The 26,281-nt window shown below is 32.3% G+C and overlaps 3 protein-coding genes, 1 long non-coding RNA gene and 1 other non-coding gene across 9 annotated transcripts; 3 read left to right on the forward strand and 2 right to left on the reverse strand.

The window, feature by feature from the left end:
* Nucleotides 7-11,243, forward strand: LOC104761258. 3 transcript variants are annotated; one of them, XR_002036523.1, is made up of 11 exons: nucleotides 7-139; nucleotides 732-781; nucleotides 873-942; nucleotides 6,942-7,077; nucleotides 7,176-7,257; nucleotides 7,380-7,450; nucleotides 7,956-8,005; nucleotides 8,092-8,177; nucleotides 9,813-9,876; nucleotides 9,975-10,048; nucleotides 10,149-11,243. It is a non-coding gene; the product is annotated as an uncharacterized LOC104761258 (long non-coding RNA). The 3 variants fall into 3 exon arrangements; XR_763129.2 differs by having other exon boundaries at nucleotides 732-961; XR_763128.2 differs by having other exon boundaries at nucleotides 732-942.
* LOC104761257 lies at nucleotides 8,533-9,834 on the reverse strand. Of its 3 annotated transcripts, none has more exons than XM_010484310.2 (3): nucleotides 9,745-9,834; nucleotides 8,982-9,656; nucleotides 8,533-8,912 (listed from the first exon to the last, which is right to left on the reverse strand). In XM_010484310.2, exons 2-3 carry the CDS (start codon nucleotides 9,240-9,242, stop codon nucleotides 8,598-8,600), a joined length of 576 nt encoding a protein of 191 aa, XP_010482612.1. In that variant the 5' UTR covers nucleotides 9,243-9,656; nucleotides 9,745-9,834; the 3' UTR covers nucleotides 8,533-8,597. The 3 variants fall into 3 exon arrangements, with proteins under 3 accessions (XP_010482612.1, XP_010482611.1, XP_010482610.1); XM_010484309.2 differs by having other exon boundaries at nucleotides 8,982-9,395; nucleotides 9,463-9,806; XM_010484308.2 differs by having other exon boundaries at nucleotides 8,982-9,806.
* On the forward strand, nucleotides 13,350-15,710 carry LOC104761259. Its single transcript, XM_019240247.1, has 5 exons — nucleotides 13,350-14,138; nucleotides 14,243-14,545; nucleotides 14,649-14,804; nucleotides 14,922-15,070; nucleotides 15,198-15,710. The coding sequence occupies exons 3-5, from the start codon at nucleotides 14,653-14,655 to the stop codon at nucleotides 15,284-15,286; spliced, it is 390 nt and encodes a 129-aa protein (XP_019095792.1). The 5' UTR covers nucleotides 13,350-14,138; nucleotides 14,243-14,545; nucleotides 14,649-14,652; the 3' UTR covers nucleotides 15,287-15,710.
* LOC104763405 (putative rRNA 2'-O-methyltransferase fibrillarin 3) lies at nucleotides 18,192-19,533 on the forward strand. The gene is made up of 5 exons (XM_010486779.1): nucleotides 18,192-18,210; nucleotides 18,428-18,762; nucleotides 18,854-18,931; nucleotides 19,008-19,253; nucleotides 19,363-19,533. The coding sequence occupies exons 1-5, from the start codon at nucleotides 18,192-18,194 to the stop codon at nucleotides 19,531-19,533; spliced, it is 849 nt and encodes a 282-aa protein (XP_010485081.1).
* TRNAL-CAA lies at nucleotides 20,077-20,160 on the reverse strand. The gene has a single exon. It is a non-coding gene; the product is annotated as a tRNA-Leu (tRNA).

Consider the following 26,281-nt stretch of genomic DNA (forward strand, 5'->3'; position numbering starts at 1 on the left):
AAAAAAAAAAAAAAAAAAAAAAAAAATCGGTGTCTTCTCTAGTTCTAGATCTATGTGATACTCTTCATGGGCGATTCACAAGAACTTACATAATGACGATCTACGATTTACAATCAGATGTAACGATGAAAACGAGAAGGTATTCTTTATTCAAATTTGCCATTTACATATATTTTGATATTCTACCTCAATGGGATTTTCGATTTTGATTGCCATATTTTTCATCTGCAATTTCGTGTTTATAAACTCGCGTCTGTGTCACAATCAATCCTGCAATTTTGTGTTTCTAAACACGTCTAGTTATAATTTCAATGATGACTGTTACTTCTTTAAGGAGTAAGTCTCAGTTTTACTTAATCGATTAATCTTCTCGTCTGTAACAGTATTTCTCGCTATGAGTCTGTTCAAGTCCGTCAAATATAATTTAGAGAGTCAATCAAGGTTGAAGATTGTGGTGAGAAGATTAGATATTTATCCTAATCTTAGAGTCAGATATTCCATTATTTTGTTTTGTTTTCATCTTGCATTTTGCTAACCGAATATACATTTAACCCATAGTTATTTTACTTGGTGAACCTGATAAACAAAAATTGCTAAATTTGGGGCAAATACAGTAAGCGAGAGTCATAATTTAGGCAATAAAAAAAGTTCTTAGAGACTCTTATCGTTTGATGTTCTCTTTCTTTTGTCATTTATAGAAATGATAACATCTGACTGTATGTTTATAACAGGTTTAAAACTACTAATAAATGGTGGAGTCCGGTTGAAAATTCCTAAAAAAGTTAAGAGTCTTTCAAACCCTATCTTATTGATAACAATTTTTACTTCTTTATATATTTCAGAAAACATAAAATGCTCTATTTGTTGTGCAGGTAAATCCGGAACTGAACTTGCTTTCCAGCAATAAGGAATTTGTAGCATTGTACGCATACACTGAATAAGGTAAGTACGGCAAGGCAAGGTAAGTTTTTATTATCTTCTCGATTATTGTAGTTAAAGTTAGTATGAATTTATAAAAAATGTATATTACGTAATTTCTTTTGAATTATTCTTTGCAAATAACAAAACAACCAAATTAACTAATAACCAAAAAACCAAATTTAAACAATAAAGATATATTTCTGTTTTTTTCGTTCACGATTAAGAGAAGATCACAAAAAAATGACAAAAGCAACTAACAATTCAATTTGAGTATTTCTGCTAAACTCCGTCCATGTAGAAGAACACCGTTTTGTTCACGAATAAGAGAAGAACACCTAAAATTTTGAAAGATTGTACCAATTGTAACATACTAAAATATTCAATTTCCTTCTTTCTGCTAAACTCCTTCCATGTTAGATATCTACAGTGGAAACATTAATCATGTTAACATACCTCCGCTTCCCAATCACCAATTTTGTGAAGGTATTAAATAAAAGAAAACATAGCATACCTCTTAAACTTAGGAGTCGATAGGTGGAGACAACATCTTTATTACTCCAAATTCTGAAATACCTCTTTCAAGACCACATTAGTGGTCTGACTTTCTATATTTTCTTCTCTGTTGACAATTAAAATCTTCAATCTTTTCTTTGAAGTAACCCTAGATAAAGCCACATATAGCTGACCATGCGAAAATACTGGTTTTGGCAAATACAGTCCCACCTTCTCTAGTGATTGGTCTTGACTTTTGTTTATAGTCATGGCAAATGCAACAGTTAGTGGAAACTGTCTGCGACGCATTTTGAAAGGCAGCTTCGTATCTGATGGAGTCAAATCAATCTTAGGAATCAATACAATTTTACCTGCTCTATCTCTTGTAATTACTCTTGCTTCGAGAACATGATTAGCTATCTGTGTTATTTGAAGTCTTGTTCCATTACAAAGCCCACCCTTTGTATCTATGTTACGAAGCAACATAACCGGAGCCCCAACTTTCAATCGTAAACTATGATGTGGCAAACCAGACATCTTGATACTGTTTAGGAAATCAATGGTAATCACAAGATTAGATAGAGAATCCGAATCGGTAGGGTCAATGCTATCAGCGCTTAAATATATTCTCTCTTCACCTGCGGTTAATTAGAACAGAAAATTGATGGTAAACCTTTTCCATTTGACAACATTATATATTATATTACTAAAGATATTTAACACCAATGATAAGAACACTTACTATTCAACTTCTCAAGCATATATTGATTGATTGTGTTGACATCATCGTAGGTTGGTGCTAAAATGGCTTTGGTTTGATAGACTTTGCATCATTGTTTGCTTCCAACAACGCTAGATTCCCATAAATCTCCATACTGATTGCATGTATTGGATTATGAGCTTCTTTAATCAGAAATTCCTCTGGAATATCAATGACAGCCTCACCATCGTTACGTTCAGAAATCCTACCATCTCCAACAGCTAATAGCCAATCTGAAAATTCTTTAATGTCCTTAGCTTGATCAACACTCAAATTGTTGGAAAACAAACACATGTTCTTAGTTAACTTCCGAACTTTACAATGGTCCCAAATATAAGAAGCATTTAGTGCTGACATTACTATCTCTGCCCGACCCGCACCATTGATCACAGGAAGCACTTGCCTGAAGTCACCTCCAAAGACAACAACCTTTCCTGCAAAAACTTTATTGTCTACGTTCCCCATAATATCAGTAAAGCTTCTATCTAAAGACTCAAAACTATACTTGTTCATCATTGGTGCTTCATCCCATAGCGCAGTCCGACCACTTTCCAATAACAACGAAGCAATGCCAATTGATGCCACATTAAGAAGAATCATTCCTCTAGACCTTAAAGCAGCTGAGAGTGTCTTCCACATAAAAGTTTTACCAGTTCCTCCGAAGCCATAAACAAAAAACACGCCTCCTAAATTCTTTAAAACAGCCTCAGTTATATCGTTGTATATACCTCTCTGTTCTGATGTCATCATCTCTATCCATTCATCATGATGTTCTTTCAAATAATCTTGGTTATACCTCATCTCATCAACAATCAAGCGGTTTGAATTATCTATACCTTCTCTGGTTGGCTGTGGGAAATTATCGATTTCCATAAGGGATCCTCCATTAAACAACATAACTTTTTCTATCTCTTATAGAGTATAGTTCTTGATATCAGATTCTGATAAATTAAGATATGAATAGAAAGAAATTATAATATACTGAGAGTTATTGACTTATTTTAAGAACATAAACTGTATAATGTTAAATTCAAGAGTAGATATGGGGAAGTTTAGTAATCAAACCTGGATTGTTATATTCCTCTTGCTTCTTTTTCTCAATACCTTCTGCTAACAGCTCCCACGTTTCGTTCCAAACATGTTTTGGTCTAGACAGAGAATCAGAAAATAGCATCATTGAAAAAAAGTTTCTCAAATAGTCACTGAAACACCATTGACTTGCTTCGACCAGACTGTCAATAAAAATTTGATCATCATTTAGAATACCACGTGCAAAGCAGGCTTCTTTGTAAGAAGGATAGAGTACACCATTGAATGTTTTTATGTCTTCATAACATGTTGGTCCCTTCACAATGTTAAGTAGAACTCTTAAATAGTATTCAGCTTCTAGTCTCCGTGGAACATAGTTGATTCGGCCCAAAGAAAATCCTCTTGCCCTCTTTTTCCACCGCTTATTATTTCCATCCCATGTAAAATAAGTAGGTATTTGCGCATAGGTAAGCTCTCTAGCATATTTTCCATCTTTGCCAACAGCATTTATTCGATTCAAAGTCAGATAAGCCAAAAACATATAATCTTGATTCGCTACTCGTTCCAACACCTCATCTATATCATCGTCTTCATCAAAATAAGCAGGTTGCTTTCCTTCATCATGAAAAGATAGCCTTTGTACTGATGTTGTTCTATATTGGATTGGGAACATAAAGATCCTCCAAATAGCCTCTGAAGCTGAGACGTACCTAAAATTTATTTCAAACAAATACCGTCGTTACAAACTTAGGATATAAAAAGATAATTGCATTAATGTGTAAAATATTAGAATACTGACCTGCAATCAAACCAATCTTTGATTTCATTTTTATTTTTCTCACTTTGAGTAGAATCTTCTCCTGCCATTGTATTATTCGTAGTATCTGTTTGAGTCGGAGTAACCGGGTCAACAACAAAAACAACACGATCTGGACCTTTGTTCATATATTTGAACAAAGATTTGATAGAACCCATTTGATTGCACCACTCCACGTTGATATGAGCTCTATAGCGAACTGATAACTTGGCATTGTAAGGGACAACATACCTACTATCACACTTGATACCATTCTTTTCAATAAATAGTTTAGATTGACGCCTCCGGTAAACAGGATATCCATCAGTACCAACCCTTGTGATGTCTTCATGTTTCTTAGGGTATAGCTTAGAACACTTCCCATCCACCATACATGGAGAGCTCGTATTAGCTGCACCACATGGACCATGAATCATACAATCTTTAATCACTTCATAAAGCTCAGGGTCTTTTCCACTATCTGGAATCTCAGCACAAATCATTTCGTCTATATCATCAGCTGTTGGCAGTTTACTTTTCTGGTCCATGAATAAGAGTATATGTGCATGTGGAAGACCTATTTTCTGAAATTCAATAGTGTACATAGCTGCAAATATACAATATTCTACTAAGTAACATACAAATCTATAATTTAAAAATACTGGAAGAAAGCGAATCATGATATGAAATTACCTGCAACTGTCTTGCCAAGGATATTCCTTTCTGTTAAATCTTGCATTAGAGAATCCAACTTGATTTTGAAAATCCTAGCAACGATGTCAGGTCTATCTTCGGACGTCAACCCCCGCTCTGATACATATCTAGTTATCTCTGGCCATTTAGGATTGCACGTAAACGTAATAAATAAGTCAGGGAAACCATAGTGTTTACATATGGCCATAGCATCGTAGTAGCTTTGAACCATGTACCGAGGTCCACTAGTGAAGGAAGTGGGAATATTAATTTGAGTCCCTTGTTGGCTCATAGTTGTGTTTCCTGATTGAGCAGCTTCTTTTATGTTGTTGTAGTTCTCGCATCACTTCTTTGACTGATTGAACTTTATAAAATTCAACCTATTTGTTGCAATGGTTGTGTAAGCATCACACAAAAATTGTTGGAATAGCCTCTTTGACTGTAGAAGCGTATGACACTCATTATCCCTCTCTTGAATCCGAAATGCGAACCACTGTCTCATACTAATACACTTCTTTTTCTTCTTGGTGTTGTTTGCTCCTTTAAAACATTTTTCGATGCCAGGTCTGAAACCATCTTCACCATAACAAAGAATTAGGGGATATTGTAGTGCCAAATATGAGATATGAACTTCACTTATCCTCTTTAGGTGACCAGTAGACTTTTCCTCTATAACTACATCACGTGAAGACATTTCTCTGTGAAAATCACCGGGTATTAGTGCAGCAACCTCTGATGCTGTAGGTATACCATAAGTTCTCCCATCAACTCCAACACGGTCAGCAACAATTCTCATATGAAAAGGTTGTTCTTGGTCTGTTTGAAACCTATCTTTTGTTGTCCTGAAGTTCTTCACATACGGATTAACGTCATTCAACATTTTTATTAATGCTTCGATGATTTCCTTCTTTAGTTTTGGTTTTCCATATTCAGTTTCTGAGTTTTTACACTTACTGTGGACAATAAAACCCAAATAGTTAAACTTTACACGTAGTTGATAGAAGAATAATTAAACCAACTTATAATTTATGAAATATGAGTTAACTTACTTTATAACACTTGCGCGGTTATCCACTTCATTTTCTGTGTCAACTATATATAGTTGTGAGTACTTAGCAAAATCACCCTCATCTGGCTTCAAACTACCTATTCGATGATAGTTTCCTCCTTGCAAACGAAACATATTTGGTCCATGACCTTTTGGAATAGATCGATCAATCTTTCCACCAAGAGAAGTCATAGCAAATATCATATTATAAAGTCTGATATGTTGTCGGAAATTCCTGCTAAGAGCATCATTACCATTAAGTAGCCTTCGAAGAACATCAGGTGATTCTTTTAAAAAGGGCAGTTTAACTGTCCCTTGACCACAACAAAGACTAAACACTGGATCTTTTTGTCTCCGTCTCTTGTTTAAACGTTCTTCATACCACATCAATGCATTACAATACTTACACTTGTAGGTTGGATCGCCATGATCAAGATAACCTAGGATTAAAATAGATGATGTTATTTTGTAATATAAAGCATACAGACAAAGATATAAAATTTGTTTGTATAATGTTAACCCGATTGGATTTCTTTTGACGTAGACTTGGTCTTTTTTTTAGTATAGCCACGTGATGATTTCTTTACTTCTGCGACTCCCATATTATCCTTTGTTTTCTCACACGACTGGTGTAGGCTTTCCAAACGCGTAGATAGGAAACTATTGTTTTGTTCTGCATTGGATCCTGATACATTTAAATCTACTCCCTCATGGCTTTCATTATCAGTTTATATGTCATCATCAGTATTATAGTAGTAAGTTTGATCTTCAACATCTTCTTCAGATAAACAGTCGTCGTCTTCTCCTCCCAATGGTTCCTCTTCATTACTACTTGTGTCATTGTTTTCTTCCATTATTTCATCATATGGACCTATTATAGAAATTTATTTTAATCAATATGAGAATGTGATGTAAAATGGCAGACAATTCGAAAGACTGGGATTTTAGCACGTACCCTTTAAATAATTGTGAGGAAGAAGCATTTGTGAATTCTTTTGCCAAATTTCTAGTTGGCAAGTCCTTGATATATGGAACATAATGTGATTGTTGATGTTTGCTTATAGACGGAGTAGTATATGTACTTTGATGATTAGCTGGAGAAAAAAACAACTTTCAACACTAAAAGCATATATGTTTTTTTCTGTTCATGGGTTGAAGTGCATAACATAGAACATAAAATGGTAACTCACTTTCTGATGCAGATTCTTGCAGTGGACACCTTCGTCCATAAGAGGTGGGCAAATTGGTGATGTTTCTAAGTACATCACTGGCGTCGTTATGAGATATTGACGTGACCGTTGACTATGGAGTTTCTCCTGAACAAAAACGTAGTACATTGTAAGTCATGTTTTTCAAATAAAAGTTTGTTAATTCGTAATACATATATAATTTAAATACATGAAAATATATAAACACATTACAAGATTTACCTGTAGGTGTTAGCCATGGCTTAAATGAATCTGAAGAGAGTTTACTTAAAGTCAAGTGAATGGATCCTGTTTCAAAATTTTCAGTGATGTAAGTGCGATGTTTTATTTCGGGTTTTAATAAGAACTGGTGTGTAGGATCAATTCAATATATCTATAATATAGTTTTAACTAACCATTATTGGCAACTGCATGATTATGTGATGGTGAAAGGTAATTTTCATCTTGGATCGTTTGATTATTGGTAAGATTTGTGAAGACTCTGTTGAAAGCTGACGTAAGAGGTACACTCACATTTCCCTCTGATTGTAGTATGGGTGAGATTTCTCATCCTTGTATGGTGGTTTCCTTGCGGGTTCTTTTGGTTGAATTTCCAGAATTGAGCAAATTTGCATCAGTGAAATCATGTTTTTTCTTCATGTTTATGTTCGTATAATTCTTTGAACCCTAAAATGGATTTGCTTCCTCTTACCTAGGTAATGTGTTTTATATATATTTAAAGTGATCTTATGGAAGGTATTATAGTAATTGATATTGTGATTTTGAAGAAGATAACACACCTATTTTAAATGGATATATTGGCACAAGATCTTTATGGAATATTCATGTTTTCCTTCTAGAAACAGAAAATAATTTCAGAGTGTAACTCTTTCATTGATTTAGGAAATTATTAACTGTAATTGGCTTATTTTAGGAGATTAATGCTAATGTATTAATAATGTGATATTTAGAATGTGAGGTATAATTTTATTACATTAATCGTGTTTGTTTTTTTATTATTTAGCACAGATTCATTGCGCATATTGATGTCACATTATGCCAAGGAGTTTGGCTTTTTGGTAATTATATGTAATCTAGATATACATTTTCTAAAATATCACATCTTTTTATTTAATTGAAATTTTCGTATTATGCTAATTGGTAGGTTATGTTGGAGGAGATATAGCTAATCTGTTGAAGTTCTGACTGGCTAAGATGTTGGAGTTCTGACTCGCTAATTTCCAAACTCAAGTAAGTACATGACCGTTTTCAGTAGTTAGCATATCTTATATATAAAATTCTAATCACTTAGCCAGGAATGAGAATTATTATAAGTAATTACCGATAATATTATAAAATACCTGTTAGTATATTAAAACTACATAAAAATAACCCAATTACAGTTAGAATCATATACAGAATTTGCAATCTAGTTATTTACGTTTATACAATAATTACTGAAATTTGAATATTTTTATTCATTTTATTTTCATTAAGGTAAATGACTGCATAAGATTAATTTCAGTAAAAATACTTCAAAAAGGTGGAATTTTATTGAATATATATTAAAATACATGGCTTACAAACCATTCTTATTGATAAATAGAAGGAGAAAGTCACTCCAAACGAAAACTGACAACAACTATTAGAAAACACAACTTCGGATCACTCCTACTTCTCAACCTTGATGTTAACTCCTTTCATTTTCTTCAAATCCACCTCCGTCTCATTGATCTTCTCACCAACACACTTCTTTCCCACATCATTCTCCACGTCCTCAGTAGTACCCTCTTTCACGTTGTTTTCTTGAAAGGTAAGGGTAGCAGTATCACGATTAAATATGTCTTCAGGATTCTCCATGGGTTTGACACAGACCTTTTTGGAAGAAGATCCTTGTTCACTTCCATCAACATTACATGCATAAACACGCTTTGATGAGGGTGTACTTGAATCAGTACTTCCACTATAAGTTAATGCAAGTGGAACCTGTAAAGACCAAAGATTCAGTAACGTAAACTCTATATTAACCTGCAGTTAGTACAACTATATGTTTACCTGATCACCAGATCCAATCGAAGCTGAGTTGACAATGTCAGCTGAATCTTCAGTGACTTGTTCGGCCAGTAGTCCATCTTTAGAGAGTAATTTGGTTACCCTGTAAGAATCCTTTCCATCCCAAATGTTTTCTCGCTCCACACATACCAGGAATGCAAATGTCTTGCCAACCAAGTTCTTGATTGGTTCTGGAATAGATTCAGGATCTGCAATATGTTGGTTGTATAAAATATAGTTAGTAAAAAAAGACATAAGATACATGAAAGAAGGTTTTATAGTAGCGATAATACCTCATCAAATGAGCCACCAAGAATACTCGGTGCAGACTCTCCAATGATTTCAGAAGCGATGCTATCAAACAAAAGGAATTTTGTTTCTCCAGTATTGTCCATGACTTTCACATAAATCATGTACCTGCAAAATATATTTAGTTCTTTCTGTCCTGAAAGTAAATTCATTTTAGAAATGTAAAATAACTAACCTAGCAATGACATTTGTGACAACGGTCTTGCATTTGTCACACCAAAATTTGGGTTTCTTGGTAACTCCATTGACAGCATTGACAGCTGCATGGATGTGGTTAACTTTCTTGTTGCAGTTACGGCAACTAAAGTAATATCATGCCCAGTCAGTGTCAATTGCATAGATAGTGCACATTATTCTTATTTTGCCAACCTTGAAACAGTAAAATATTTATTAAATAAAAACTATGGGTTAAATTTTGTTGGGAATGATAAACACATTTTGTAAAGTAGATACAAACCTCAACAGAATCCAACAACAACGCAATGGTTTTCCTTGGATATTGATTAAGGTCCTCCTCGTTTACAGCCATAATCTGGAACCTTGGGATTGCCTCACGAAATGCTAGTGACAGACCATCAGCAGGCAGCCTGTGTGTAAACACAATTCATATGCAATTTTTTTCAGCATTATATATAAGTCATATGTGGGAATATCTAATATTTGTAATGGCTTACGCTTTGATGAAAGCATCGACTTCAGGCCAGGCTGGATTGAGGTGAAGTTGTGAAGCGTCAAAAGAGTTAGCAACAGTCTTTATCCCTGTATGTGTGATTGTTTCTTGAATGAGTGATATTAATATAAACAATAGTATAAGTGATATATAGATAAATCCAAAGTGAAGATAGATTATTACCTTTGTAGGTTTTGATTTTGGCAAACCTGAGGACGCAAACAACAATGTCACCGTTAGCATCATTGATGGCTCTATAAACTTGCTCAGCGAATCCACCCCACAAGGTACATGCCATTCTCTCATCACTATTACATATCACTTGTTAAACAATTTACAATAATGATAGAAACAAAAATAACAAAATTACTGAAAATATTGATAAAATCTAACTTCTCATCTCGCAACTCAAATTCGAGTTTCTGATTTGGTTTGTTGTTAACTTCAAGGGGCTCTATCTCACCAATGTTTACAACTTGTCCAACCACATCTAAACGTGGATTTAAGAAAAGTAATTAGAATTTTTTTTGCAACTGTGTTGCTTGAAACACAATGTAATAAAAAGTGATAAATCATGTATATAGTACTAACCAATCAACATGTTGGGATTCAGTTCACCACTGAGAATCTTCTGAAACTTGGCCAAGCTTAAGAAGTTGGAATCCGGTTTTGGATCACTTCTCGTAACCATAGTCCCGTTTACAAAATTCATCTTGTAAAGATGATTTATGGGACGAAATTGTCCATTCGCATGTGTTAAAGAAAAAGTCTATGAATTTCCACTCACCAACAGCTAGGTGGTTCACGTAACGTGTAACCAAGTCTTTTTTGACTGAGGCATGGATTTTCATTCCCTGAAATGATTAAAATAGAGAATCATAAGATGCATGCCATACATAAAATGTATACTACATAAATTACTTACAGTTTCATCAGCCATAATTAATTCTAGGGGTTCTCCAGTACGCCACTTATGCAGGACCTTAACTTGAACTCTCCATGCTGTCTTGTACGGACGGATATCTCGCATTAATGCAAATGATGCAGCCATTTCTCTCGATTAGTGGTTGGATATGCAGGATGTAGGTTTTAACTGTGAGTGTTGGTATGTTATTGTTCGTGAATATAGTATTTATAGATTCCAATATGCTTGATGACCAAGGCTATTGTAATCGTTGTATTAATTCAAAGCGAGATTACAATAATCTCTGTGTTATTAAGACAGTGATTTTGCCCTTCAACATTAGTTTCCAAATAATCTATATAGAGAATTAAAAGTTTGGCTTGGTTGTAAAGTTTTGTATTTGTTTGGGAATTTGAATTAAGTGGGATAACATTTATGCATTTGATTACACGTTTTAGGAATATAGGATGTTAAATGATTGTACTATTGAGATTTGTAGAGATTATAGGAATCAAATGTGAGAGATTATGGCATTAAAATATAAATGTATTGGTCGATTTCTCAAATTATAGTAATTTAGTGCATTGAATGTTTAGGGACCAAGGTCGATTTCTCAAATTTTAGTAATTTAATGCATTGAATGTTTAGGGACCAAGACAGTAAAATATAATTTATATGTGATGGTCGATTCTCCATTTTAAGTAAGTAAGTGCATTGAATGTTTAGAGACCAATATTGTAAATAAGTAACAATAAAAGGGTAGAAACAAAAATGTACTTCAAAAATGTATATATAAATTTTATTATGATTAAATTTTATTGGACAAATTGTTTTACATATGTTTGTGGCTTTAAGTTAATCAAATATTTCTTATGTTAAAAATATATATATTGCGTGTTGTTGATAGACTTATTAGTGAAGTTTTGATTTCGAACAAAATATAAAACGATTACAAAAAAAATTCAAAAGAATATAGTTTTACGATTACTTTTTTTCTTCTACAAACTGTATATATGTATTTGGGTATCCCTCTATAATAAAACGGAAGTACACAACATTTTTATAGGTTACAGATTAAGTTTTATATTATTTGTATAGTCTGGATTTATTGTTTCCAAAAATCTTAAAGAGAATATTTAAAAAAATCATTTGATATCATCTAACTTACCATATTAATTTTTTTTATTAAATTATTCATCAAATAAAATCCTTTGATATCTAACTTAACATAATAATTTGTTAATTATCATTATACTTCACCTCTTATTTTTATATATGAGTCTAATTTTGTGAAACAAATAAATTATCATACCAATTATTATAATTAAAAAATAGTTTTTTTCCGGATATACCATAAGTTGAATTTTAAAAAACAAATATAAATGATTCAATCGATAAAATACTCAAATTTTATTAATATTATTCTTTAAAAATAATATCTATTAAATTAAAAATTTTACTAAGTAACGGATTAAAATTTGAATATTTAAATTCAATTTCATATTTTTTTGTTGAATTTTATAATTTTATATAATATAATAAAAATTAAATAATTTATTTTGAAATATTTTTAAAATATTGAAACTTGATATTAAAGTTAGAAACTATAAACACTCTAAATTGGTTTGTTATAACAATGTCAATAATATGAAAGAATTTCAAAAAACTAAGTATATAAAAACAAAAAGTATAACAATATATTAAATTATTCATAATATAAAAACTCGCTTTTAAAAAACCAAATTCACAAAATTATGTCTTATAATGACATTCAAATCATGAGGTAGAATATACATTGTTGAAATAACTTCACATTACATAAACTAATATAACATATTAAAATAGAAAATATACAAATTTTGTATAAAATAAAATTTAACCAGTGTTATAGCACGGGTAATTATCTAGAATCATTAACAATACAAAACTTACAAAATAAGTGTCTTTTTGAAGTCATTATATTTAGCATTTGATTTTATTGTATAATATTTTATCTAAAAAAAAATAAAAACAATTACATCAAATATATTTATAAAAAAAATTACAATATAAATAAAATGAATTTCAACCCATGCTCTAGCACGGATCTTACTTTAGTATGTTTTGTATTTTGCATGTAAACATTTAATTACTTCAGACCGGCCCGAAAAAAACAGCATGTAATGTTAGTTTCCAGTGGCGGAGCCAAAATTATTTTTTAGAGGGGTCCAAATAATTTTTTTTTCTTAAAGGAATAAAAATGTAAAATTTTAGAGGGTCAAAATGATTTTTTTTTAGAAAAATAAGGGTAAAAATCCAATTTTTAGAGACTCAAAATAGAAATTTAGTCTAAAATGTGGTAAAAATGTAAAATTTGTAGGAATCAAATCAAAATGTAAAATTTGTAGGGGTCAAATTACAAAATTTATAGGGGTCATACTAGAATTTATAACTAATAATAATAAACAAAAAAAAATGGGGTCAGCTGACCCCAATACAGCCTTACTAGATCTGCCCCTGTTAGTTTCTCAGAGTTTCAGACCTCTACGAAAAATACTATATTGATAAATAAAAACATTCCAATTTTATCAAATTAAACCTTTCCTATTCCAATTTCAACCCAAATTCCAATAGATCATTAACATTCTTAAAACATTAAAAAAAAAAAAAGCATTAATCACGAAAGCTTCAACTTCTACATCAATCTTCTCCTTTGTTGCTTTCGCTTCTTCCTTTTAGTTCCGTCGTTCTCGATCTATAGCAAATATGAGTTCTCCCCAAAGAGGTACGTACCCTAAAAGCCGTTTTATTTATACTTGTTTCTCTGTTCGACCTAACATAAACTTGTGCGTTTAAATCATAAACTTGAAGAATCAAGGAATGTGATTTTGTTTATGGGCTTTATTACAGGCCTGAACTAATTGAAAGCCCAAAAACAAGAGACGGTTATGTCCGAAAATTATAAGGTTAAAACTTAAAAGATAAAATACACATCGTACCTTAAGAAAAAAACACGAATCGTACCTTGTTCAATAATCAATCCTAAACCCCTAGATCTACAAAAATCCTTGTTATCAGTCGTTCTTGTGAAAATCAACTATGGACGAATCCGCCATCAAAGTAAGTAATCTTCTTCTCTTTATGGATCTCCCTATTTGCTTAAGCTCCTCTGATTCTCTCTCTCTCTCTCTATTAGATGATTTAGGTCTTCAACTCTTCATATTTAGGTAGTCGAGAGAATATCTGATTAGATTTTTTTTTATGTACACTAGGGTCAGGAATCGCTGGGTGAAGAACGGTAAGTTTCATTCTTTTGATTTTTTGTTTTTTTTGGGAACCATGAGAGATGTTGTCATGTTAGCTAATAATAATATTATCTCCTGCAATCAAATTCTATTGTAGCCTTAGCACGATTTCCGTAGAGGGATATGAAACTAGGTTTCATCATCAGTTTCCTCTCAGTCTCGCGTTGACAAAGCATTTCGCTAAATGCGGAAAGATCGCGCGTATCTTTGTTCCCAGAGACAGAAAGGGTATCCTCAGGAGTCCTGTCTTCATTTATTATTGGGGAGAAGGTGCGAGAGACAAGGCATTGAAACTTAGTGGACGTGACCTGGGAGGATGGACTGCAGTCGTTAAGCCTGTACCCCAGCCGAAAGAACCTGCCGAGTTAAGGAACTACCCCTTGGATCGAGAAGTACGCGAGTAAGTTTGATTAATATTATTATTTTTAATCTCCTGCAATGCTTTTAGTATCTGTTCTTGTGATCATGCGTGCTATTTATAATATTCTCTCCTTGTTAATTAGGCTGATGGTTAAGGTAGAAGATGGTTTACCTTCTTCGGTGCGTGATATTGATTACATGATCGGGTTGTATGAACATTTCTCTTCATGTGGAGAGGTCACCGATGTTAGTGTTATTCCCACAGTTGATTTGGTCGACGGAAAATTTGTTCCCACAAGGTTGTTTTTGCCTTCTTACTTCTAATCCCCCAAATTTGTGAATATTTTTCCCAGCTCTCCCTCCCTCCCTCCCTGTCTCAAGTTATTAAATCCTAACTAAAAAATCGAATTTTCCAGACTTGCTGAGATTTCTATTATGGGAAAAGGATGTGTACAGAAGGCGCTGGAACTAAGTGGACGTAACGCACAAGGATGGAATTTAGTAGTTCGTCATGTTGCCCCGCCAAGTGTCCCTAAAAGACAGCGTACCGGCTGTGAACATCCATGTACGTAAAATTTTGCTCTTTCTTCTTCTTGCCTTCTTGTTTTTTTTTTTTTTATAATTTTGTTTCCAGCAACTCTTGCATAATTATAACCTCTCTCCTTAATTTCGTTGTTTATACTTTACATTAGCTATTGTACTTGCGAAGATGGAGAAGGCTGAGATGGAGAAGGCTAAGAAGATGGGGAAGGGGAAGAAAAAGAAGAATGCTGCGGAGTAGAAAGCTCTCTCCTTAATTAGGACAAGACAAAAGCTCTTTGGTATTTTTAAGTTTGTGTGATACAAACTAAAAAAAACAAAGACCGGGCATTTTTTTAGCGATCGCTAGAGCAACGTCATCACCACTATCTACGTAACTATTGTCGTATACCTTCAACGTTCTCAGATTGGGACAAGACTGACCTACACCTTTCAAAAGCTTTTCTTCGATAAGCCGGAATGAAAACTCAACTTCTTCAAGCAATGGGAGTTTTACGACTGCTTCCAAATTCCCTATTGTCGTTATTCCAAGGAAGTCGACAACTCTAACTCTCTAAGGCTTCTCAGATTACTTGATCTACAAATACTTACAATACAGAGTTATAACATGATTTGATCATTAGAACAACAAAATTAAAATGCAAAAAAAAATCATTCATAGAATCTTTCCAATTATATTTATCAAACTAGACAGAACTAAGATTTATTCATGAGTTACTCGCAGAACATATAGCATCAAATAAACCTTACTAGTTAACAACCCACACTAATGTGCGAATAAATCAATTTAAATAAAATTATTATGAGTAAAATTATAATTACTGAATTAATATTCGTTTGTGTCAAACATAATATGTAATTTAAAGTATTTTCAATTCAAATTTTCGTTAATTTCGTGTTAAAATACGTATCACCCGTGAAAAATATACGATTTGAACACTGCGAAATCGAATGCATTAAAAATGCTGAACGGTTCAACAAAGTTTGACCTTTTAACTTGCAAAGCAAGTAATAGTAATTGAATGTTTCCAGTGAGTGATGGGAAGAAACAATTATAATCTTGATAATTTTTGCTCTAATCTTCACAATCTAGAGACTATTCGCCACGATCTACACACTTTCCGAGCTATGCCGAGTATCTCTTCCACACTAAGATGGAGGCACAGAGCAGAATCGAAGACATTAACTACGGTGGAAGCTACGTATGGTATGAGTCATTGCTTTCGACCCATTTAATTATCCGGAAGGGAGCCTACCCATGGGTTACCCTTTCTCCAGGGGATTAGTCTGGAATCTGGACATATGTGGGCTTGGGATTATCTTGAGTTAACAAAAAAAAAAAGAAAAAAAACTACCGTGGAAGCTCCGCCCAGTTTCTGTATTTTCCGTTCTTCATCGCCATGCCCTGACGCACACACAGCTATCCAAACAATGGTTTAGGTATCCAATTTTTAGAAGCATATTATTTTAGACAAATAATTTTTGGCTTTTTATGTAAAAAAATATATATATATTTATAAGATATTTTATTATGATTAAATTATATTGGATCTTTTGTTTTACATATGTTTGTGGCTTTAAGTTAATTAAATATTTCTTATGTTTATAAAATATATATATTGCGTGTTGTTGATAAATTTATTAGTGAAGTTTTGATTTTAAACAAAATATTAAACGATTACAAAAAATTCAAAAAAAATATGATTTTATTTATACTGTTTTTTTCCACAAACTGTATATGTATTTGGTATCTGTTTTGTGTTTTGCTTGTTAACATTTAATTACTTCGGACCAGCCCGAAAAAAAACTACAAGTAAAGTTTCATAGTTTGAGGCCTCTACGAAAAATACTATATTGATAAATGGGTAAAATGTCATTTAAACCATGAACTTTCAAATTTTGGTCATTTAAACCATGAACTTTGTAGAAGGCCATTTAAAACATCAACTTTTGTTGATTAGCTTTTTAAAATATGAAATTTCGTTGACCAAGCCAAAAAAGACATAACGTTAAATCTGATAATTGACCTACTAACAGACGTTATTATGCCGTTAAACACTCCGTTACTAACAAAACGACGTCGTTTTAATGGAAGTCTTAGTTTTAAACCATGAAACTTGTAAATATATGTCATTTTAAACCATGAACTTTCCCTGGGCGTTCGGTGAAAACTAAACAACCTGAAAATTTTGGTTATCGAAGAAAAACGAAAAGAGAAAGCCTAACCGTTCGGCGCAATTGATTTGGATAATCGGATTTCGGTTCGGTTCGGACTGACTGGTTTATTAGAAATCGCAGAAGTATATAAGCCTAACCGGCTAAACCATTTAGTTTAGTTTCTCTCTTTTTTCTTTGACTCTTCCTCATGTTGCGATTCTGAAAAAGAGAAAGAAGAACATCAATTAATCCTTCTTTTTCGATCTTTGTCATGTATTTTGTATCTTTTTGTATTTTTCTTGAGTCTTTTTCATTTATTATGACACTACAATAGAGTTTGAAGGATTGATCATCTTGTTTTAGGACACTACATTAGAGTTTGAAGAATTGCTCTCCTTTTTAATGTATTATGTATTATGGTTTAAATGACATAAATTTGAAAGTTCATAGTTTAAATGACATACATTTACAATTTCATGGTTTAAATGGCATATATTTAAAAATTCATGGTTTAAATGATATTTTTTGAATTAAAACTTTCATTAAAACGACGTCGTTTTGTCAGTAATAGTGTGATTAACGGCATAGTAACGTCTGTTAGTAGGTCAATTATCGGATTTAACGTTATGTCTTTTTCGCTTGGTCAATGAAACTTCATGTTTAAAAAAACTAATTAACAAAAATTGATGTTTTAAATAGCCTACAACAAAGTTCATGATTTAAATGACCAAAATTTGAAAGTTCAATCGTTTAAATGACGTTTTTCCCATTGATAAATATTAACTTTCCAATTTTATGGAGAAAATAAATTAAACCTTTCCTATTCCAATTTCAACCCAAATTCCAATAGATTAACATTCTTAAAACCCTATGAACGCCTCCATTAAAAACAAGCATTAATTAGGAAAGCTTCAACTTCTACATCAATCTTCTCCTTTGTTGCTTCCGCTTCTTCCTTTTAGTCCCGTCGCTCTCGATCTATATCAAATATGAGCCCTCCCCAAAGAGGTACGTACCCTAAAAGCCGTTTTATTTATACTTGTTTCTCTGTTAGACCTAACATATAGGGTTGCGTTTATTCGATTTTCGTTTTACCACAATATCTCTAGCTGACTTGCTTGTTACGTATACTATTTTGATTCCTCACCGCTTCAATTCAAGTTTAGTGGGAGATTTAGTAATACTCTTTTCTGATTCGGTTTTGCGTATATATGATTATGCTCAGGACGTGGTGGTGGTGGTGGTGGTGGCCGTGGAAGAGGTTTAGCCAAAGGCGGTGGAGGAAGTGCCGTAAGAGGCCGTGGAAGTGAATCCGGCGGAGGAATTAAAGGAGGAAACAAAGTGTTAGTGGCGCCACACAGGCACGCAGGAGTGTTCATTGCCAAGAGTAAAGGAGATGCTCTTGTCACCAAGAACTTAGTTCCTGGTGAAATCATTTACGATGAGAAGAGAATCTTTGTTCAAAACGAAGATCGATCTACAGTTGAATACAGAATTTGGAACCCTCATAGATCTAAGTTAGCTGCTGCTATTAACATTGGTGTTGATAACATTTGGATCGTAAGTCCCATCACATCATCAAGGTAACAATCTCTTTTATCCCTCTGTTCTTGAAACTAAAGAAAAACACTTTTGTTTCTTGAAATTGTAGAATCCTGGTCTTAAAGTTCTTTACCTTGGTGCTTCTTCCGGATACACTGTATCTCATGTCTCTGACATTGTTGGCCATGTAAGTGAAACCCTGAACCTTAACACCTTTTTCTTCTTCTCCATATGTTACTTATGTTTGCTTTTCTGATTGATAGGAGGGATGTGTTTACGCTGTTGAGCATTCTCATATATGTGGTAGCGATTTGGTGAACATGACTGAGAAGAGAACTAATGTTATACCAATCATTGAAGATGCTAGACATCCTGCTAAATACAGAATGCTTGTTGGCATGGTTGATATCATATTATGTGATATTAATCAACCAGACCAAGCTACGATCATAGCTCTCAACGCATCATATTTCCTCAAACCTGGAGCTCATTTTATGATTACTATAAACGTATGTAACAAAACTTGCAACCGCTGGTTCAAATCAAATCATTCTCTTTTTTTTTCAGTGTGTATTGTTTTTTGTGTAACTTATAAGTTTTTTTTTTAATTGGTTTCAGGCGAATAGTATAGACTCAAAGTTATCAGCAGAAACAGTGTATCAGAAGGAAGTGGAGAAGCTGCAAATGGAAGAGTTGAGACCAACAGAGATATTGCCTCTTGACAATTGTGAGGGTGACCATGCTTGTGTTTTTGGTGGATATCGCTTGCCTAGGAAGCAAAATAGCTGATACTGCTGTTTACTTAATTTAGGAATCTAATATCTTTACTTAGTTTGTGACCGACTATAATGAGATTTCTACATTCACGAGGCTTGATTAAGTGTTTGGTTTTTTCTCTGTTTTTAGCTGATTTGTCTTTTTACACTAGTACGAGCCTTCAGAAGGGGAATTTTGTTAGTAACACAAGTACATTTTGAATTCCCATTATCCATTATCTCTTTATAGAATTCCCTTCAACCTTTTATGTCAAAAAAATCGGCAGTACAGATTAAGAGCTAGGAATAGATAGTATCTATCTTTTCTCGTAATGGACTCTACCTAATATTTTGATTTGTTTAGCATTCAAAACTTCGTTTACCATATTATAGGACCCGTTAGGTTGAATATGTAGAAGTAAATAATAAAATTTGTTACAAACTGGAACACTTAAAAAAAGAGAGACTAATTTGAAGTTTTTAGTCAACCACATGTCTGATTTAAAAAGAGACAAACTAAAAAAAAAAAGACCACTCGGCCACCCTCGTAAAGAGACAAACTAAATTTGTTACAAACTGTCAGAAGTGGGATTTGAACCCACGCCCTCGTAACAGGACCAGAACTTGAGTCTGGCGCCTTAGACCACTCGGCCACCCTGACTTTTTGATGGTTGTCTTCCACAAGATATATAAGTATCATTAAATAAGACTCGGTAAACGTATATTTGTGCATATGATATTTTCGAGACTTTTTGTAAGTCAAGTCATATTGATCAATATTTTTAAGTTAACTGCATAATTTGGAATCCAATTTTTCAAAATTATGACATTGATGTTTTTCGTGTGTCCATAATAAAACATTTAACCTTCTTTTTGTTTTTTTTTTTTGTTTTTTGTTTCTTCTATAATATCGGAATCTATTAATATATGCATGTTTTTGCAGGAATCTTCGTTCTCATCATGTCAAGACCCAGTCTCCTCAAATCTCAAAATTGAAACGAGACTAATATAGTAAAAATATGATTTTGTTTACCGAGTCTTGTTTTCACAAAATCTCAATTTGAATTTTCGGTTGCCTATTTTTGTAATAACAAAATAAAGAACAAAACAAAAAAAAATCTTGGTAAATAGTTAGATAGTTATTATGGAGAAGTTCAGAAAAATCTCTCCTAGTTTTATGAGTAGACTAGGGTTTAGTTAATGAAAAAAATATAATGTGGTGCACCACATAGAATTAAAACATAGCTACCTACTCGTACTCGGTAACAGGTTAATTTTTGTTGTAGCACCGAAAATAAAAGAAACCTATAATGGTTGGGACACGTGGAAAAACAAATTGCAGAAAGCAAGAAATGTAAACAAGAGAGAAGAAATGTGTGGATTTCGTGTGGCGACGGTAAGCTTCTCTATCAACTCCTCCATCATCGAGAAGCTCGTGGCTCTCTTATAGTATTTTCTCATTTATGTAAATCTTTTCTTTTTTTGGGTTAACACAAGTAACATGTTCACCAGTTTATTGCTCTACAAAAATACTAACAGTTTGGTCAATGTAGAAAGAGAACGAGAACTAACCGTAATAAATTCCAAAGCCCCATACCGTTCAAACTGACTAGTCTCTCTTCTCTTTCGATTTCTCATTTTTGCAATAAGACGAAAAAATTTAAACTTACGAGAAAAAGTCAGTTTTTAGACTATTAGTAAATCACATGCAAAGATACTATATCATTTTCTTTTTGTTCGGGAAATCAATACTATGGGTGTGATTGGAAGCACCCAAACACGTCGTTTGCAAACGAGCCGCTCCAATAATCACCAATCAACAAATCGTTTGGAGAAGACGATTGAATATTATGATTGGAAAAAGCGTTTGAACATAGTGGGTGGAACCTGTTTTTGGTGGTTATAACCACTCATCCTAGCCACTATCAAAAACCAACGTTTGGCTTTATAAAAATGTTGTACAGTTTTTTTTTTCTTTGGACAAAAAACTGCACAGTTTTATTTATTTATTTATTGTTCAAACCCTAATCTTGATTTAATATATGTTGCTATTCTTCTCAATGATTTTTTTGTTATGAAAAGGTTAGTAAGCCAAAAATAAATAAAAATTTAATAAATCAAGATTATGATTTGAATAGTAACATATATGGAGATTATGATTTTGTTAATATCATATAATGAAGATTTTAAAAATACACATTTGCTAATTTTGTTAATATCACATTTGATTATTTCATTAATATCATTTAAATATATTAGTATTTTATATAATGAATTAGATAATGATTTATTGTTTCATTTTTTAACTAAACTAATTTCAATTTTTTATAACTTATACTATTCAACCGCTGACATGTTACCAATCAAGCTAAATACTCAATCGCTTTATTTTATTGTGCTGTTTTTTCCACACACTAACTTTAACCGTTTTTTTAACCACCTTCTTAACAACCGCTATAAAAAATTTCAACCGCCTCTTTTAAACATGGTTACCAATCGGAGCCTATATATATATGGCATTGTGATAATTATAATCTCTCACGCCAAAATCAAGAAGTAGAAGAAGAAGAAGACACATTAGAGCTTGTTGATGTGAAATTCAAATGGTATTTATCAGATTTAAGTAGTTTTTGTTACTAATTGTATGTTATTTTCTAATTTTTGTCATTTTTTTACAATGTAATTTTGGGATCAGTTATCAGTTGCATTGTTTAAAAAGTTTAAAGTTGTTTGTTTTTCTTAAGTCGCTTTACGGCCAAAAAATCATATAACCGGTAATTTCCGGTTAGTATGAATGAATAGTCGACCACCACCACCAAATCAGGACCTACCCACTCTTTCATATTTTTGCTTTATAATAGTTTAATCAAAATGCCCTCATCTGGTCAACTTTACTTTTTAGTTTCTTTTCGTCTTTCTGTATTCACCTATATATAAATCCATCTATTCCCCTTACAAGAAGTACTATCCTATAATCTATAGTTATATACTTATATAGTTATATTTCTCTATTAATCATATCATTTTTTTTTTGATAGAATGTGAATTATATTATCGAATGGAACGATGTTTAGTACAAGACTTTAGGGTAAAAAATATAGAAGCTATGACAAAAAAAAATTAAAAAGCCATAGGAACTTAAAATAGTTAACTGCCGTTAGAAACCATTGGCGAACCATTGAGATAGAAGTCTCCTGCAACCTTTGCGATATGAACGGGCGAGAAGGGTGTCCCTAACACTGCGATCAATTTGGGAGCAAACTGCAGAGGAACTAGAGATGATGCCGTCGTGAAGCCTGCAATTTCTTTCCTTCCACAGCATGTATATAGTGGCCTGAATTGCTATACCTTTTAAAGTGGTGGAGAGATTTGGTGATTTAGACAGTAACCAGGTGATCAGGGTGGACCAGTTGACGAAGATACAAGGGTGCTGGTTAATCATATCATTTAGCCATTATTGTTTTCATTTAACTTTTAACTTCGAAGTCCAAAACCATCTAAGCTCGAGTTTTTTTTTTTTTGATAATTCAGGGTAAATCTTCAATCTTATTGAGGAGTCCGAAACTAATCTTTGAGGAGGTGCAGCCCGTGGATAGACCTTTTCTCCGGGTATTCAAATAGACCGTAAGCAAGGGTTCATATTTATGTAGCCACATAATAAATGAATAGTAATTCCGCATCTGGGAAGAATTGATCTCTGATCTGAACCAACATGGCAACTTTTCCAACCATATGAGAACCACTATCCCACCACTATATGGTTTATCTACCCTCGAACTTGGGTTTATGGAATTGTCATGTGTGGTTTGCTCTTAAGTTGGGGTGATAGGCCACAAATCTACATGCTTTAATTGGGGATCACATATTTTAATGATGTATTTGTCTACATATCTTAACCAACCAATATTAACTTAACCTGCATGAAGAAGATTACGTTATACACAAATATAACTAATAAAGCTAGAGTTCCTGTATAACAGAAAAAAATGGTTGGAACTCCGTATTTGTGTTAACAACCCCTTATTATATATGGTGGAGACGACTCGAGTTAGGCAAGGCACAAGTAGGACACGTGGTGAGATTAGATTTAAGAGATCATTAAGAAAACATAAACTAAAGTTGTATAGTCAAGAAATAAAATATAAACTAAGGTGGAAAATTAAAGTATTATACTTGATTTTTGATATATAGTTGCTAAGCGAAATTTTCACTCATTAGGTTTTTGCCTTCACGCAACCTGCAAGAAAATGTCAAAAACTTTATGTTATGGTTTTATCTTACGAAAGCTTGGGAGAATTGTTTGATCACATATAAAACATTTAGGAATAAAACTATATAATGATCTATCATTGGAGACAAGAGATTGATGTTAAATGCAATAGAATATAATTTGCATTATTAATAGAATCAAAGCTGACGAACTCTTCACCAATTCTCATTATATATGTTCCCTATCTTTAGATACTAATTCACTACAATGCTTTCATCGATGATGCCATGGTAATATATTCTTTCGCAATGAAAAAGAGTTGTTAACAAAAATTAACTGTTGAATCGCTTATATTAATGAAAACTAAAAGCTTAAACGACCAATTAAAAAAACTATATTAAATGGAAAAGATTATCTCTTCTCTCCATCTCCAACAGCTATGCAACAATACTATTAGACTATTATGCAATTTGTGCCTATGTATCATCAAATCAATAAGCATCTCTACTATGTTAATATGTGTCAAAACTATGTACATCCAACTAAGTACAGCAATTAATTCTGAATTATATATATCTAGAGAGACATGTAAGTTTGTGGTTCAAACTTTTTCTTAAAAAGTACATGAACAAACCCCATAACTCTTAGTCCCCAATAAACCATTTTTTTCTTTTTAATCCTTTGTTTTCTGAAAAATATGTCAAGTATTAAATAAGCAGCTTTTGGATTTTCGATAGGGTCAACTTAAGTTGTTTAAAGTGGCAATTTGCTTCTACAAGTTTGGAGGCCCCCCTATCTCATTGGCAATTTGAAATCTATTTTATTGTGTGTCTGTGTATATATATTACATATTGTTTAAGACTTTGGGAAAGTTATGGAAGGTAAGGCTATTATAAAACCAATTATTTGTTTGAAAAAGGTACGAAAAAAATGAAAGCTTTATAAAATTCGATATAGCTTAATATATATGAGGATTAATACTATTATATCTTATGGTGCCGGCGATCTTTTTTCTTCTTTCTTAAAGGTCAACCTGGTTATGACCATAATAAGAACATAATTTTCGTGCTAATGGCTTTTAAAAATAATTATTGCAATTGGGACAATATAAAAGTGATGGATATATCTTAGTATAATTTAATACGGTTGGACAAAAAAAGAAATAAGGAAAACGTTCTCTTAGACTTGTATAACTCAATTTTTCCAATTTATTATTTACGACAGAAGAAAAAGTTAAAGAAAAAAAAAGAGTTTAACTTACTAGAAATAAAAAGTTGTACTGTGACAGTGTTTTATGTTTTATCGGAAGAGGTAAAAGAAAAAAAAAATGGTACGAAACGGAAACATCGCACTTGCATGTGAAAATATGATGCTACTCTGAAACCCAAGTGGCTTGTGTTGTTATTATTTTCTCCTGTTCTTCTTTTGTGCTTTTTTTTTTGTCACAGGAGATTTCCTAAACATATGTATAACAGTATTAGGTAAGATAGATTACATGTAATGCTATGGTGGAGTTGGATTTGTTTATTCTTATTATGTAAACTCATTAATTTTTAATTTTATTGAGGAGAAATGTATTTTAAAATGATGGAAACATTAATTAAAGTTATAAATCAATAGAATTGAATAAGAAAAACTATAGTATTACAATAATTCTTCTCTACGTTTATAGAATTAATTATATATTGTGCTATGTTCAATTATATTTTAAATTAATTATGACTAGAAATAATTACACAATATTATAAGTTATTCAGTGATAATTTTGAGAATCCAGTTTAAGTAGATATCAAAAGAAAATTAAAAATAAGCGTTGTGTATATACATAAGATCAAATATTATATTTTTGAAGTTATGCGCTGTGACATGTAAAAATGCGTTGAAGTGTGGTTTATCTATATTATCCACATTTTGTAACCATTCAAAAAAAAAAATTATTTGTGAGGCGGTGTGGAACGGTGATGTGCGGTTCAATTGTAAAGCGAACTTTGTTGTTATGTTTTTGCATATCCAAAAAGGCGGTTCAAGTATAGTCCATATATGATTTTTAGGTTATTTTTTTAAGCTCATCAATTTTGAAAACGATTGTAATTATATTCTAAATAAGAATATTCCAGTTACTTGAATTTGAAAAAATATTAATCAGAATTTGTTAATTATAATATCTACACAACAATTATTATGATCGTCATTAAATTTTGTTTTGTTCGATCTATTTGATAAACCGTAGTGACATTTTATCCGTATGATGTCTCATATTCCGGTATTATTATGTTTATCTATTTCTCGGTTTGAACTTTTGTGATGATTGGAATTTTTTCATTAGATATTTTTGTTGATGAAAATGATTATTTAAAACTAAAAACTAAACTTTTCAAAAAATAAATCTACAGTGATGAATTTATTTTAAAAAAACTAACTATCAACAACATAAAATTACAATCTACCACTTGTTATATCATTGTCTAGAAAAAAAATGGATATTTTTTTGAAGTTATATTTCTTAAAATTTATGTATTTTCAAATAGAAGAAAGTTTGTATTTTTCATTAATTATAAATATTGTGGAGAAC

The sequence above is a fragment of the Camelina sativa genome, chromosome 18 (assembly GCF_000633955.1).
Source record: "Camelina sativa cultivar DH55 chromosome 18, Cs, whole genome shotgun sequence".
NCBI lineage: Eukaryota > Viridiplantae > Streptophyta > Magnoliopsida > Brassicales > Brassicaceae > Camelina > Camelina sativa.

Excerpts from the sequence above, each read along its gene's own strand:
- LOC104761259 (XM_019240247.1), top strand. The coding sequence starts at position 14,653 with ATGGTTAAGGTAGAAGATGGTTTACCTTCTTCGGTGCGTGATATTGAT. Across the intron at positions 14,805-14,921 it reads GGAAAATTTGTTCCCACAAG|ACTTGCTGAGATTTCTATTA; the intron begins GTTGTTTTTGCC and ends CGAATTTTCCAG. Across the intron at positions 15,071-15,197 it reads TACCGGCTGTGAACATCCAT|CTATTGTACTTGCGAAGATG; the intron begins GTACGTAAAATT and ends ACTTTACATTAG.
- LOC104761257 (XM_010484310.2), bottom strand. The coding sequence starts at position 9,242 with ATGTATCTTATGTCTTTTTTTACTAACTATATTTTATACAACCAACAT. Across the intron at positions 8,913-8,981 it reads CGATTGGATCTGGTGATCAG|GTTCCACTTGCATTAACTTA; the intron begins GTAAACATATAG and ends TGGTCTTTACAG.
- LOC104763405 (XM_010486779.1), top strand. Across the intron at positions 18,763-18,853 it reads GTGTTGATAACATTTGGATC|AATCCTGGTCTTAAAGTTCT; the intron begins GTAAGTCCCATC and ends TTGAAATTGTAG. Across the intron at positions 19,254-19,362 it reads ATTTTATGATTACTATAAAC|GCGAATAGTATAGACTCAAA; the intron begins GTATGTAACAAA and ends AATTGGTTTCAG.